Source organism: Lindgomyces ingoldianus, assembly GCF_010093535.1.
Source record: "Lindgomyces ingoldianus strain ATCC 200398 unplaced genomic scaffold BDR25scaffold_24, whole genome shotgun sequence".
NCBI lineage: Eukaryota > Fungi > Ascomycota > Dothideomycetes > Pleosporales > Lindgomycetaceae > Lindgomyces > Lindgomyces ingoldianus.
Window position 1 is genome coordinate 1,040,917 of NW_022985185.1, and position 11,414 is coordinate 1,052,330.

The following is an 11,414-nucleotide window of genomic DNA, read 5'->3' on the forward strand; positions in this document are numbered from 1 at the left end:
TTTGAGAACATCCTGCATGGTTCGCGTCTAATGCAAGCCATCCGCATCCAATCCCCATGTCTCGGCTCATTATGTCAGCATTGGGTTGTTGAGATCAGCCCGCACCTACAATGCAAGTATAAGACACGTGATTTGTTCTTTTGTTCTAAGACCTTGGGACCCATATCCACAAATTCTACACACCTCTGAGGGCGCATCGGGCTCTCGGCTTGGTCGTTGGAAAAGTGCATATATATCGTCCATGTCAGCTCTCTACGACATTGACCGAGAAAGTGTCCCCGAAATGGGTCCTTCACTCCCATCCCCTTTCCAACTGATCTCCACCACAATAGCCCTTGCATCTTTCTTCCGCTTTCTCAACAAAACTGAGCCAGTAATCTCAGTGCCTGTTCCGATGCCTTTACCTCGATCTTGTTGGCCAACAAGCAGAACTGCCTGGTGCCAGTGTGTTGGAGCGCCGAAAGGTCCAGTGGTGAAAGCCACCCCGTCCTGGCCAGTCTCTCCCCAAGCGGACGCATTAACGCAATCTGGCTTCCCACTTGAGCCTGGTGGAACGAAGAACGTGTCGAACCAGATCGCAAAGGCGTCCAGAGATTGGATATCCCGATCTAGCTTGATAGAAAATGGCGCAGTGAACTCCAATTCTTTCACAGTGATGTTCATAATATCGAGGGTGTAGAATGGCAGAGCAGAGCCACATATGGCTTTTGCTGGGACATCGAAGACGCCAATGTCGCGCTCGTTCAGCATTTCGATGGGAATCATAACGGACATATCGAAACCGTAGACGTCTTTCCAGAATGTGGCACCGTTACTAGAGGCAATGAACTCAGGGTCGGAGATAGGTGCTACGTGAAGGGTGCAGTGGCTCGGAAATATTAGGCCTCCGTCTTTGAGAAACAGGTCCCTCGCGGTGAGGACGGAATCCAGCATGCCTTCGTATAGTAGAGCGTACCCCATCCATTCGGAGATGATGATATCGACCGGCTTATTGTCGCCTATTATAGACCGGACGTTGAAGCCTTCTACTTTGCCTTGTATTACTGTGATCGTGTCTTGATATTCATTTGCTGCAACGATGTCTCGCGCTTTCGCGGCGATGTCTGAAAAGTCGACTGCAAAGACCTTCGCGGCTCCAGCTCGAGCGCAGAACAAGGACAAAATGCCTGTGCCACAACCCACATCGAGAATAGTTTTGCCTTTGAAAAGGGATGCGTGATGTTCAATGAAGTCTCGGTATGCGTTTGTTCTTACGGCATCTTGAATCATTTCCCGATGGATACCAGAACGTTTATATGAATCGAAATAGCCGGAATCTCCATCTCCGATTTTCAAGTGCTCAACTTCATGCTGGGGCATGTCTCCCTTACGAGCTTCGAAGGCTTCGTAGCTTGCAGCAGGCTTTTCCAGGTCAGGAAGCACATCACCAAGGCTGTACAGCAGAGCATCGCCTGGGTCGGTAGGTTGCAGTAACTTGTCATCAGCTAGAGTCTCCTTATTGACTGTAATCGACGTCGGGTCGGTGCCCTTTCGAGTTTCCAGCCGCAAGAAATTGATCAATTTGAAAATGGCAAGATCGTCACCGCCTAATTTGCGCTCAGCGTATGCTTCCTAGCGAAGCAAACATGCGACTGACCTGCCGTGACCTCCTTGATGACTTTGTAGATATCGAAGTCGTGTTCTTTGGAGCAATGATACACTAGCGTGGGCACCAGATCAAATTGTTGCGTGCAGAAAAGACATTCGAAATTTGTCACATCCGGCTCAGAAGCTTCCTCAACGATGCTGCCGACCGAGCTGGGCGGTGAAGACGAACCATCCGACATGATGAGTTCTAGCTGATATTAGTAATTGCCAGAAGAGGTCTTGATGCCACCAAGAGGCTTCTTGAAAGCAGCGAAGCGACAGAACGTGAGAATTCGCTTGTGGAAAAGGGAGAGTCAAAGGTCGGGCCGCGACAGGGTTGCGCGGTTTGGTGATTGGTTGACCCCGCCTACTACTGACAATCCAGCACCTCAGTCATCCCCTTAATAGTGATCCCTCATGCACCATATGCCTGTGGAAAATCGGACTCTTGTGCATCGATTCAATTCTAGCTCTCTTTTTAGCTATTTCTTTTGGTAGCTGCCACACCAATCTTGTTCCTATCGGCGCGGAAGCCACCTAGTAGCTCTCACTATGCTATCTATCACACTAGAAGTACAAACACAATGACTGCCTTCCTCTAGTCTCGTGCTTATTGCCTAATTTAATATTCCAAAGTCAAGACTATTAGTCACATCTAACCCAACTACAATAGCCTTTCTCCTTCTTCCGCTTCGCCGCTTTTGTTCACCTCAGCTCTTCCAAAGTTAGAAGACATAGATCTTGTGTTACATTCTACGCTTGGGCTGATGTCTCACAAGTATCTTTCATTGCATGTTCCGAGATTATTCCTTCAATCACTGAAGCGTCAGCAAACGCAGTCTGCATGACTCTTGTGCCCTCGCAACTGCCTCTTCAGCCCCAGGACCGGTGCGATTGCATTTATCTTGCCTCAAAAATTTTGTTGATTATGTAGTCTCTTATCAGCGGACTTTTTTTTTTTTTTAAACAGTTGTTCGTCAATTCCTTTCTCGTCAATATCCTGCTGTTGTGTTTGGTTCACTGAAAAGTATGATGGACATCACTTACACATGCACGTATACCAGTTGAAAACTCTCTGTATCCACTTTAAGAGATGTGCATATTGAACTAAAGCCTAACCTCAAGAATGATTCTCTCTAAGACGGACAAAACATCTAGGTAGAGCTGCCAATCGCTAACGCTATCAGATCCAGAACACATCAAGCTATGCCTGCTCCACCACCTACCAATATCTCCATCAGAAAAATCATTGAAGTATCCATCGTCCAGAAAGAGAGGATGTTGTTGTAACAAACAACTTGTAATCGGCGACACGGAATCGCACATCTATGATCAAGACCGTCGTGAACAAAATCCTCTCACATGTGGAGCTAGCAAGAGCTTACCATCCTAAAATCGTTTAGACTGGTTCACTAATAGACTCACTGTGAGTGGGGGAGGCGCTGCCATCATCCGTTCCAGTCATGATGGCGTCCTCATCCTCACCCTTAACTTCGTCCTCGGTGTACTCGGTCAACATGGTGTTCTCCCCCATGGTGGTCTCATTGCCGTCGGAATTTCGCCGCTTTTGAGGGTGCTCGTCCTCCTTTGAGACCTCATCCTCACCCGCACTTCGCTTGCGCTTCGCCGGTGCGGCATCCTGGACGGCATCTTGAATGGCACCTCGCTTATGCTTGACTGGGCCTTCCGTAGCGACTTTCGTTTGCGGTATCTGACGCAAGTGAGACTTTCCGCCTGGCAGCTTTCGAGGGAAGTCTGCCAAAGACAACGGGTTCTTTGGTTTCAGAACACTGTCCTCGATCTCCTCGCCGCGACGCTGCAAATCACTCAGGCGCTTAGCCTCCTCTTTCATCTCTTTGATTCCTTGCTTTGGCTTGCCATCCGGACCGAGAGGCCAAGGCACACCAATCTTGGGACCCGCCCGAGTCCTAGGCTCATACGTGTCACGGTCTGCCTGAGACTGAACGCCGCTCTCGGTGCGAGGGTCAGCTTCTGGGTTATACTTCAGACGAGCTTCATTGACCAAGCGAGTAACCTTAGCCAAGTTAATGTTATTGTACCAATCGATGAGACCTCGGGATTCGATCTCGTCATTGCAATGCTTTCGCAGTGCTATGAGCTCCTGGTCATGCCAGCACTTGCGAATGTCACGCTTGACGTAGTTCCTATCATTTCGAGCGCGAATTTGGCCAATCCACCGGTTGTAGTGGTGGACATGTTTGCGGTTGTTGATGTCGAAACCGCCCACATGCTTGTCATCTCCGAAGCTCTCCCACGACATGCCATACTTGTATTGCTGATCATATACGTTTGTTGGGTAGGTGAACTTTCGCATAATGAAGTGAGGCTTAGCGGTGAGGACTCCACGCTTCTTGGTATGGCGATGATAGACACCAGGCCATTCTGGGACACTAGGATCCTTAACCCAGAGCGACTCATCATTTTTGCTGACTGTTGGGATGATGTGCTCATTGCAAGGCAGGAAATAGGAACCATCTTCTTCTCCAGCCTCCATGTCCATCTCCGGGAGCAGATCGAGATGCTCAATGGTGCGGCCGTTGGCAAGGGTCATCTTAAACCGGACATTATAACGACCCGGGAGCTCATTGGATGGCTCAAAAGTCTCGTATTCTGAAGGGCTATGGCAGGAAGGATGCTCGGCGAGGTCTGTAGGACCAGCAACTCCAGGACTGGCAACTGGAAGACTGGCAACTGGAGGTCTGGCAACTGTAGCATTGACTAGGGCGTTCTGTGCGGGAGCTACACCCGGTGGAGTAGCAGCTACCTTAAACTGGGCTACCCAATCGTCCTTAACCAGGTTCCCATGCCTGCCATGAAGGCTAGACGGAATCTCGTCATCGCCACTGTCGCTATCACTCTCATTTTCGTCCTCTGTCACAACCTCTGTAACAGCCTCTGCAACAGCTTCCTGGGCTTCAGCTGGGGCATTGTCGTTAACGTGAGGGTGCTGAGACGAGCCATGAGCGGCATTCTGTTCTGGGTTGCTAACAGCTTCCTTGGCCTCACTTGGGGCTTTACTATTGGCACGAGGCTGCCGAGAGAAACCACGAGCAACACTCTGGCCTGTATTACCCTGGCGACGAATCGTGCCTCGCAGGCTCGCAGTCTGCGGAATATTGCGGACCTTTTTGAGTTCGCTTGCGGCAGGCGATGGGCTATCCAAGGCACAGGAGTCGGATGCTGGATCGTCCTCTCGAAAGTTCATACCGGTAAGGTGGCGTTCATACCGAGCCATGACATCTTTGATCTCCTTCAAGTTCACACCATCGTAACCATTCATGCGAAGTTTATCAAAGATCTGGTTTGCACTTAATCCAGAAACCAAGAAGTCTGCAACGTTGTTGCTAAGGACCCTAGCTTGACCTTTGCGCAAATTCTCGTTGTTCTCGCCGTTAATCGTAGCGCACAATTCGTTGTACAAGAGACGAATAACTCCCATATGTGGCGGCTTAGGCGCTTGAAGCTCGTTGCGGGTGACGTTGGGTCCGGCGACGGGTGTGACATTGAGTAGCACATAAGGATCGTTCTTGAGTGCCTTGACCACGTTCGCATCCACGGACCAGCCGAGGAGCTTGAAATGGTTCAAGAGGTCACCGACAACTGGATACTGAGCAAGACCCTTCAGCATGTCCTTTGGATCGACTTTCTTACAGCCTGGAGCAAGGTTCGCGGAGATGATATGTGCAAGACGGTATGCGATATGCTCCTCCAGCATCTGAGCAGTCACTGGGCACTTAGGTTCAGCGGCGCATATCCTAGGCTGACGGCGCCAACCGTCCCTGGAGCTGGACTCACCAGTCTCTTCACCGGCCGTGCTGCCGTTGTATTGCTCGCCGGCGGGAGTGTCCTGCTTCCGAGCTGGAGGCGGAGTTGGGGTTGCCGGAAGACTGGACTCTTCTTCGGTACCAGGCATGATCTCGTCTTTTTGACTTGCGTTAGAAGCATTATCGATTGGGATGACATTTTTGTCCTTTGCATTATCCTTGTTGGTGATAGTGTTTAGGACAGTGTCTACTTTACCATTAGACTCGTACTCCGACATGGACGGGATATTGATGAGCTTACCTTCGTCACAATTTTCATCGTTTTTTTTCTCAAGCTCGTGGATGGATACTACGTCTGGGATGGAAGCATGGTCGCCAGAACCACTAGCGACGGGACTAGCGTCAAAAGTGATAACTTCTTGCTCAGCGTCGGAAACAGTGTTCTCATCTGGAGTTGAGTTGACTGCCTTGAAGGTGGGCTCTTTAACTGGAGGGGTTAGGTGGTGGCGTGTAGCAGTAGCCTCTACTTGAAACGAAGCCATAGTGCTGGCCTCGAAATGTAGCGGCGGTGAATGATAATGAAATGGTACAATGAAAGACCTTCGCGCAGGCAGTGCCTTCAAAAGCGCAAGATAGTGGGTGTGCGTTTGGTACAAATGTATAAGCTGAGGGTTGTGTTGCAAAAGACACTGAGAGGAGAGTGCGTGGAGGAAGGAATATCAAGAATACGAGGGCAGAACTTTATAGGCGATAGCCTTAGAGACGGGCGTTGCTCGCAGGTGAAAGTGATGAAAGAGCTGGAGAGCGTCGCCAGGCCTTGCGGGGCGGTAAGGCCGCAAGTACTTTCCTTCACTCGATGTGATGGCACAAAGATGGCGAAAGTTGGCGGACGTGAACGACTCAAGACGGTTCTCGTTGTGTGAAGGAGCCAGGTATGAAAGGATACAAGAGGGTGATATACAGCTGCAAAGTTGCTAGTTCTTGTACTATTGATGGCCTAATTGGGGGTGGGATTTGAACGTGAAAGACAAAAAGAGGATGTAAGTGATCCACTGGGTTAAGAAAAGGTGTGAGAAGCGGATGGTGCTTTGTAAAGTGCGTCTTCTGTGTAATTCGGCTGGCTGTTTTCTGTGACGGTACAAAACAATGTATGGATTGTGGAAGAATGAAGAAGATTTTTTAAGGGCAAGTGTGTATTGAGAGAAAATTAGAAGTGAAGGCTGGTGTTGTGCCCGAATGGATTTGCGCCAAGAAAAATGGGAGGGTGGGTGGTGAGGTGGTGAAAGAGCGCTCTTAATCTGAGTGACTGACCTTAGGGAGCATTCTAGTAGCTCTCTGCTAGAGTAGTATAACGGGTTGTTGTTTTGTTCACTGACCTAACCTGACATACGCCTCCAGTGGCTTCGTACGACGTACACAATGTTGATATGGCAAAAATTCTCCTACAAAAAAAAGTGTCATTTAACCAACCCTGCCGCATTAAAGAAAATGGCAACATCTAGTTTGGTGTAGTTTCACCTCCCTGCGGTCGATGGGAGATGGGAGCTTTGACAGCTCCCCCACTCCTTCAATGTGATATCAAGCACAAGATCCTGTACTGATCGCAAGAATTTTATCTCGCACGCCCTCAGGGTTTCATTTCATTCTTATTCTGTTATATAACTAATATAGGTCCGTTACCTTCGTCAGTGGCCACCAGGCATAGCCTATTCTAAGAGCAATTTACTACTGGCATATTATTTTCTGTTCAATACATTCTATTACTATAAAACTCCTTGCTTTCTGCCTACACCTTTGTGCGTCGTTAGTAAGACCTCCTTCGTTTGGGTTCCTCGTTTCGTCTTCATTCTCCAGACTTGGACCTTTCAGCTAGAGGCCTCGCCCCTGGCATTGCCCTTGTTTTCGACCTACAGGGTGAAGAGTTAGTAAAGTCTCCCTCGGCTCAATTCTAGATCCTGGATTTTCTCCCCACCACGCTTACACCCTTCAGCTTATTTATTTTCTCCCGTATAGACTCGAATTATCTTTTTGCTTTAGCTCGAACGAAGCTTACTAGGAGCTCCACGAGACCATGCTTCTTTCATTGTGCACTGAGAGATTCTGTTGACGCTGCATACCCTCGTAGATGGAAAGCACTAATATAACCGAGCTTGCTGACACGTTGGAGGAATGCGAGTTTCAGTGCCTTGAGCTCTTTTGGATAGAAGTGCCGTATATTTGGTTTGCCCAATTGCTCTCTCATATTCGCTCGAGTCAAAATTACTCATCCATGAGTTCCCCGTATTCCCATTCTAGAAACTTATTGTATTCACTAGTGTCATTAGAGAACCAGCGAAACCTCAGCTTGAAAGGGTCCCACAGTCCATCCCTGTGAAGCGAGAAACCCCCAATTTCGGAACGCTGTTGGAGCTCTGTAGCTAGGATGATTTTGTTATCACGAAACCACTTGTGATATGTTTGCGCGGCACTCGAACTTTGCGGACTTGAAATTTCGTGCCGGCACCAGCAATGGAGCTGGGAAAGCGACATACACGATCGGCGACTGGCCTGAGTTGTGATTATCTCCTGGTTCGAAGCCGCTAGAAGAACAAGGTCATGCAAACTAGGCTCCTTGATGCGTGAATCCAGCAAATCGCGATTCAGCTCGGTCGAGACGCTTTGGTAGGGGCCGTAAGCAGCAAGGCGTTCCTGAAGCTCCGGTAAGACGGCAATATCTGTAGCAACGGAGCCACAAACGCCAAGCTCGAGAATAGAGGTGAACCGCTAAAAAAGCCAGTAGACAGTATATATCAGTAACTCAGGGTCATGAACGCTAGCTTATCACCTTCGTCAAATGTTTCCTTCGTGTGACTAGGCTAGCATTACACATTCCGGAACGGCCCAAGAACGTTATAGTCCAGCCTCAAATGCTCAACCATCGCATATGCGCTTTCAAACGCAAACACATCCACACCACCTAATTTGCCCAACCACTTCTCATTCGTCACATTGGCACACCTTTCCGCAACCAGGTCCAAATACACCTTGAAAACAGCCCAATAATTTCCTGGATTCGCCGCCAAAACCGTGTCCTGAATATGCATCGCGCCAAGTACCGGGTCTGTTGTAGCTGTCAATTCGATTGCGGCTGTGCATGCAGTGCGTAAATCATCCATATATTCCTGCTGAATGAGTACGTCCTGTCGATTTCCCGACCGTCCAAGATGGCCCCCAATGTAATGTTTCATTTTGGGGTAGTCTTTCAGGATCTGGGTGTGTGCGTTGATCCAGCCGGGAATGTTACTAGAAACTGCGAGCTGAGAGAATGGAGCCCAGCCTGGAAATACAACGTCCACAAGCATGAGGACATGAGCGGACGGGGCATAGATAAAAATATTTCCTCGGCAGTGATTTTCGCCTTTGTAAGAGAGGTGGACAGTTTGGTTCCCTGAATTTACAACGTAATCGTGCTCGAATGATTTTGTTGGAATTGGCCGACTTGGGTCTGCATATGTACGTAGAAGTTCGGTAGTATCTTCGTGTGCAATGACTTCGACACCGGGCTTCGCGACCAGTGCTGCCGTGCCGATGTGGTCAGCATGTGAATGGGAATACACGAAATGAGTAATCGGCTTATCGGTAATGTTGCCAATGGCGAAGAAGATATTTTTGCCGATCGTTGGAGGTAAGTCTACTAAAATGACACCTTTTGTAGACGCGACGAAGAGACATTGGTATGAGCCATCAGTAACCATATACACGCCCCCACCATAAGATTCAACTACATATCCCTCGGGGCCGATTGCGAGGCCCTTGGAAGTCTCTGGCAAGGGAAGGAAAACGTCATTTATCTCACCCCGAATAGAGCATTGAGCAGCGAGAGAAGAGAAAAGGAGGACTGAAAAGAAGAGAGAAAATAAGGTCTTCATTAAGATTATGCGGAGTCGGTTTGGATAAATATATAACAAGGTTGCCAGGTGATGTGACTCGGATGTCATTCATAATCCCACCTTGTTTCTACCTTATATATAATGATTTAATAGCGCCTTGGTAGAAATAGCAGCATGGCAGCACGACCACTGACAAATGGTTTATAAGCTAGTTTTCAGAAGCGAGATCAGCTCCCGCTTGGTGGACTACGGGCGCAATGAGTGGTGGAATTGGCGAATACGTGTTCGAACTCTCTTAGCGAAGACGAGTGGCTTCCTGTTCAGGTTACAGCTGACGCCAGCTTCGCTAATAACGTGTTTTATCAGTAAGCTGCGCACATCAGTAAGCTGCGCACCCCACTAAACCACGCGAAACCGCGTCCACACCTTTAACTATAGCTTAACAACTATAAGCTTAATCTCTAGCAAAAGAAGGCAGGCTTTAGCTTGCTCTTGTCTTAATTAAGTCTAACTCTTATCTATTAATTTGTGCAGCTACTGCAGCCTATAACATACTAGAATCTACCCTCTAAACGCGCCTTAGTAGTATTCTTCTAAAACGTAAGATAATCTTAGTTTACTGTAAGCTATTACCTATTAAAAAGCAGTTACTTATTTCCTAGATCCTAGACCTTAACTAACGCAGCTTTCTACTCTATATTATTAATGTGTGTTAAATAGCAAACGTTCTGCTTTAAGCATGTAGCTAAGATCCTCTACTACTGCCTGTAGGCAAGTGCTAGGTATTGCGCTTTATTAATAGCTAGGTAGAGCTTTAGATAAAGTAGAATAGAAAAATATACTTCTAGCGCGCTCTTTATTAGAATCTAGTTAAGTTTAAAGCCTAGTTTAAGCTAGTAAAGGACACATGTTAGACATATAAAATACTAGATAAAAATACTTATAATTTTAATAAAATAAGATGTCGCGTACAGCTATCCGTCTATATATATCCTTCTACTGTGCTAGCTAGGAGGTTAACTATTTAGCAAACGCAACAGTTATAAGCCTAGTTTGCAGCGTAGTGTAGATAGTTAGCGCTTAAAAATTTACACACCCCTATTCTACTAATAAAATTACATTATCCCTAAGCACAGTGTGTTTAATTCCTACGCTTAGCAAAGAGCATTTAGGCTGTGCGTCTATTACAGAGGCTACCTTACTAGATCTGTCTCTAAGTTCTGTTGCTTAGGCTAGAGGGTGTGTTAAGGTTGTTTCACTATGTTTTACCTCTCTTGTTCCACAGTTTAAGCTGGGGGGTGTGTCGCGTACAGCTATCCGTCTATATATATCCTTCTGCTGTGCTAGCTAGAAGGTTAACCTTTTAGCAAACGCAACATAAGATTTATAATAGAAGTTACTATTATATTTAAAGTTATTAACGTACTTCACAGGCAAGTTGCTTACACACCTAAGTTGCTTACTTTTGCTAAGACCCTACTAAACTACCCTTCTTACACTAATGCATTCCCTATAACACTACTTAAACATGCTAAAAGAACATTAGATATAGCTTACACTCTAAGCTTTTAAACAAAATATAAAACTCTTAAAAAAACATGCTACAGCTATGTACAAAGTTTTATAAAAAATAATAAATAACTATAGCGCTAGATAACATTTACAAGCTAATTTTACAGCTAAATTATAAAGGCTAAGTAATAAAAAAAAGTAGGTAATTATTAAGACTATACTTAAGCTATATATATAAAAAATTTCCTCTTAGATAGCATTTATAGCTAATATAGCTAATTTTTTACACGCTAAGCATAATCTAGGCTATGTTTACATAAACTAGCCTAGTATGTTTATAAAGTGTTATTTAAAGCTTAAAGTAAAGTTTTAAGTGTAAGTATAGTTAAAAAATATTTAGCTAATTATAAAGCCTATTTTACTAAAGTTATATGTGTTATTATCTTAAATACTATACTTAGCTTTAATATTCTTTATAAGGCTAAACCTGCTTTAAATTACTTTAGAACTTTTATAAAAAGCTTTTTTATAGTTATACTTACACTTAAATATTACTTTAAGCTTTAAATAACACTTTATAAACATACTAGGCTAGTTTATATAAACATAGCCTAAATTATGC

General features: G+C 46.1%; 3 protein-coding genes across 3 annotated transcripts; all 3 read right to left on the bottom strand.

The window, feature by feature from the left end:
• Positions 1–155: 155 nt before the first annotated feature.
• Positions 156–1,898, bottom strand: BDR25DRAFT_335437 (histone-arginine methyltransferase CARM1). Its single transcript, XM_033693010.1, has 2 exons — positions 1,637–1,898; positions 156–1,586 (listed from the first exon to the last, which is right to left on the bottom strand). The coding sequence occupies exons 1-2, from the start codon at positions 1,824–1,826 to the stop codon at positions 253–255; spliced, it is 1,524 nt and encodes a 507-aa protein (XP_033545489.1). The 5' UTR covers positions 1,827–1,898; the 3' UTR covers positions 156–252.
• A 1,109-nt stretch (positions 1,899–3,007) lies between these two features.
• On the bottom strand, positions 3,008–5,953 carry BDR25DRAFT_316099 (uncharacterized protein; the record flags this gene model as incomplete). Its single annotated transcript, XM_033691572.1, has 2 exons — positions 3,008–3,015; positions 3,052–5,953. The coding sequence occupies 2 exons, from the start codon at positions 5,951–5,953 to the stop codon at positions 3,008–3,010; spliced, it is 2,910 nt and encodes a 969-aa protein (XP_033545490.1).
• Positions 5,954–8,075: 2,122 nt separating this feature from the next.
• BDR25DRAFT_305024 (Metallo-hydrolase/oxidoreductase) lies at positions 8,076–9,380 on the bottom strand. The gene has a single exon (XM_033690335.1). The coding sequence runs from the start codon at positions 9,317–9,319 to the stop codon at positions 8,273–8,275; it is 1,047 nt and encodes a 348-aa protein (XP_033545491.1). The 5' UTR covers positions 9,320–9,380; the 3' UTR covers positions 8,076–8,272.
• Positions 9,381–11,414: the final 2,034 nt, after the last annotated feature.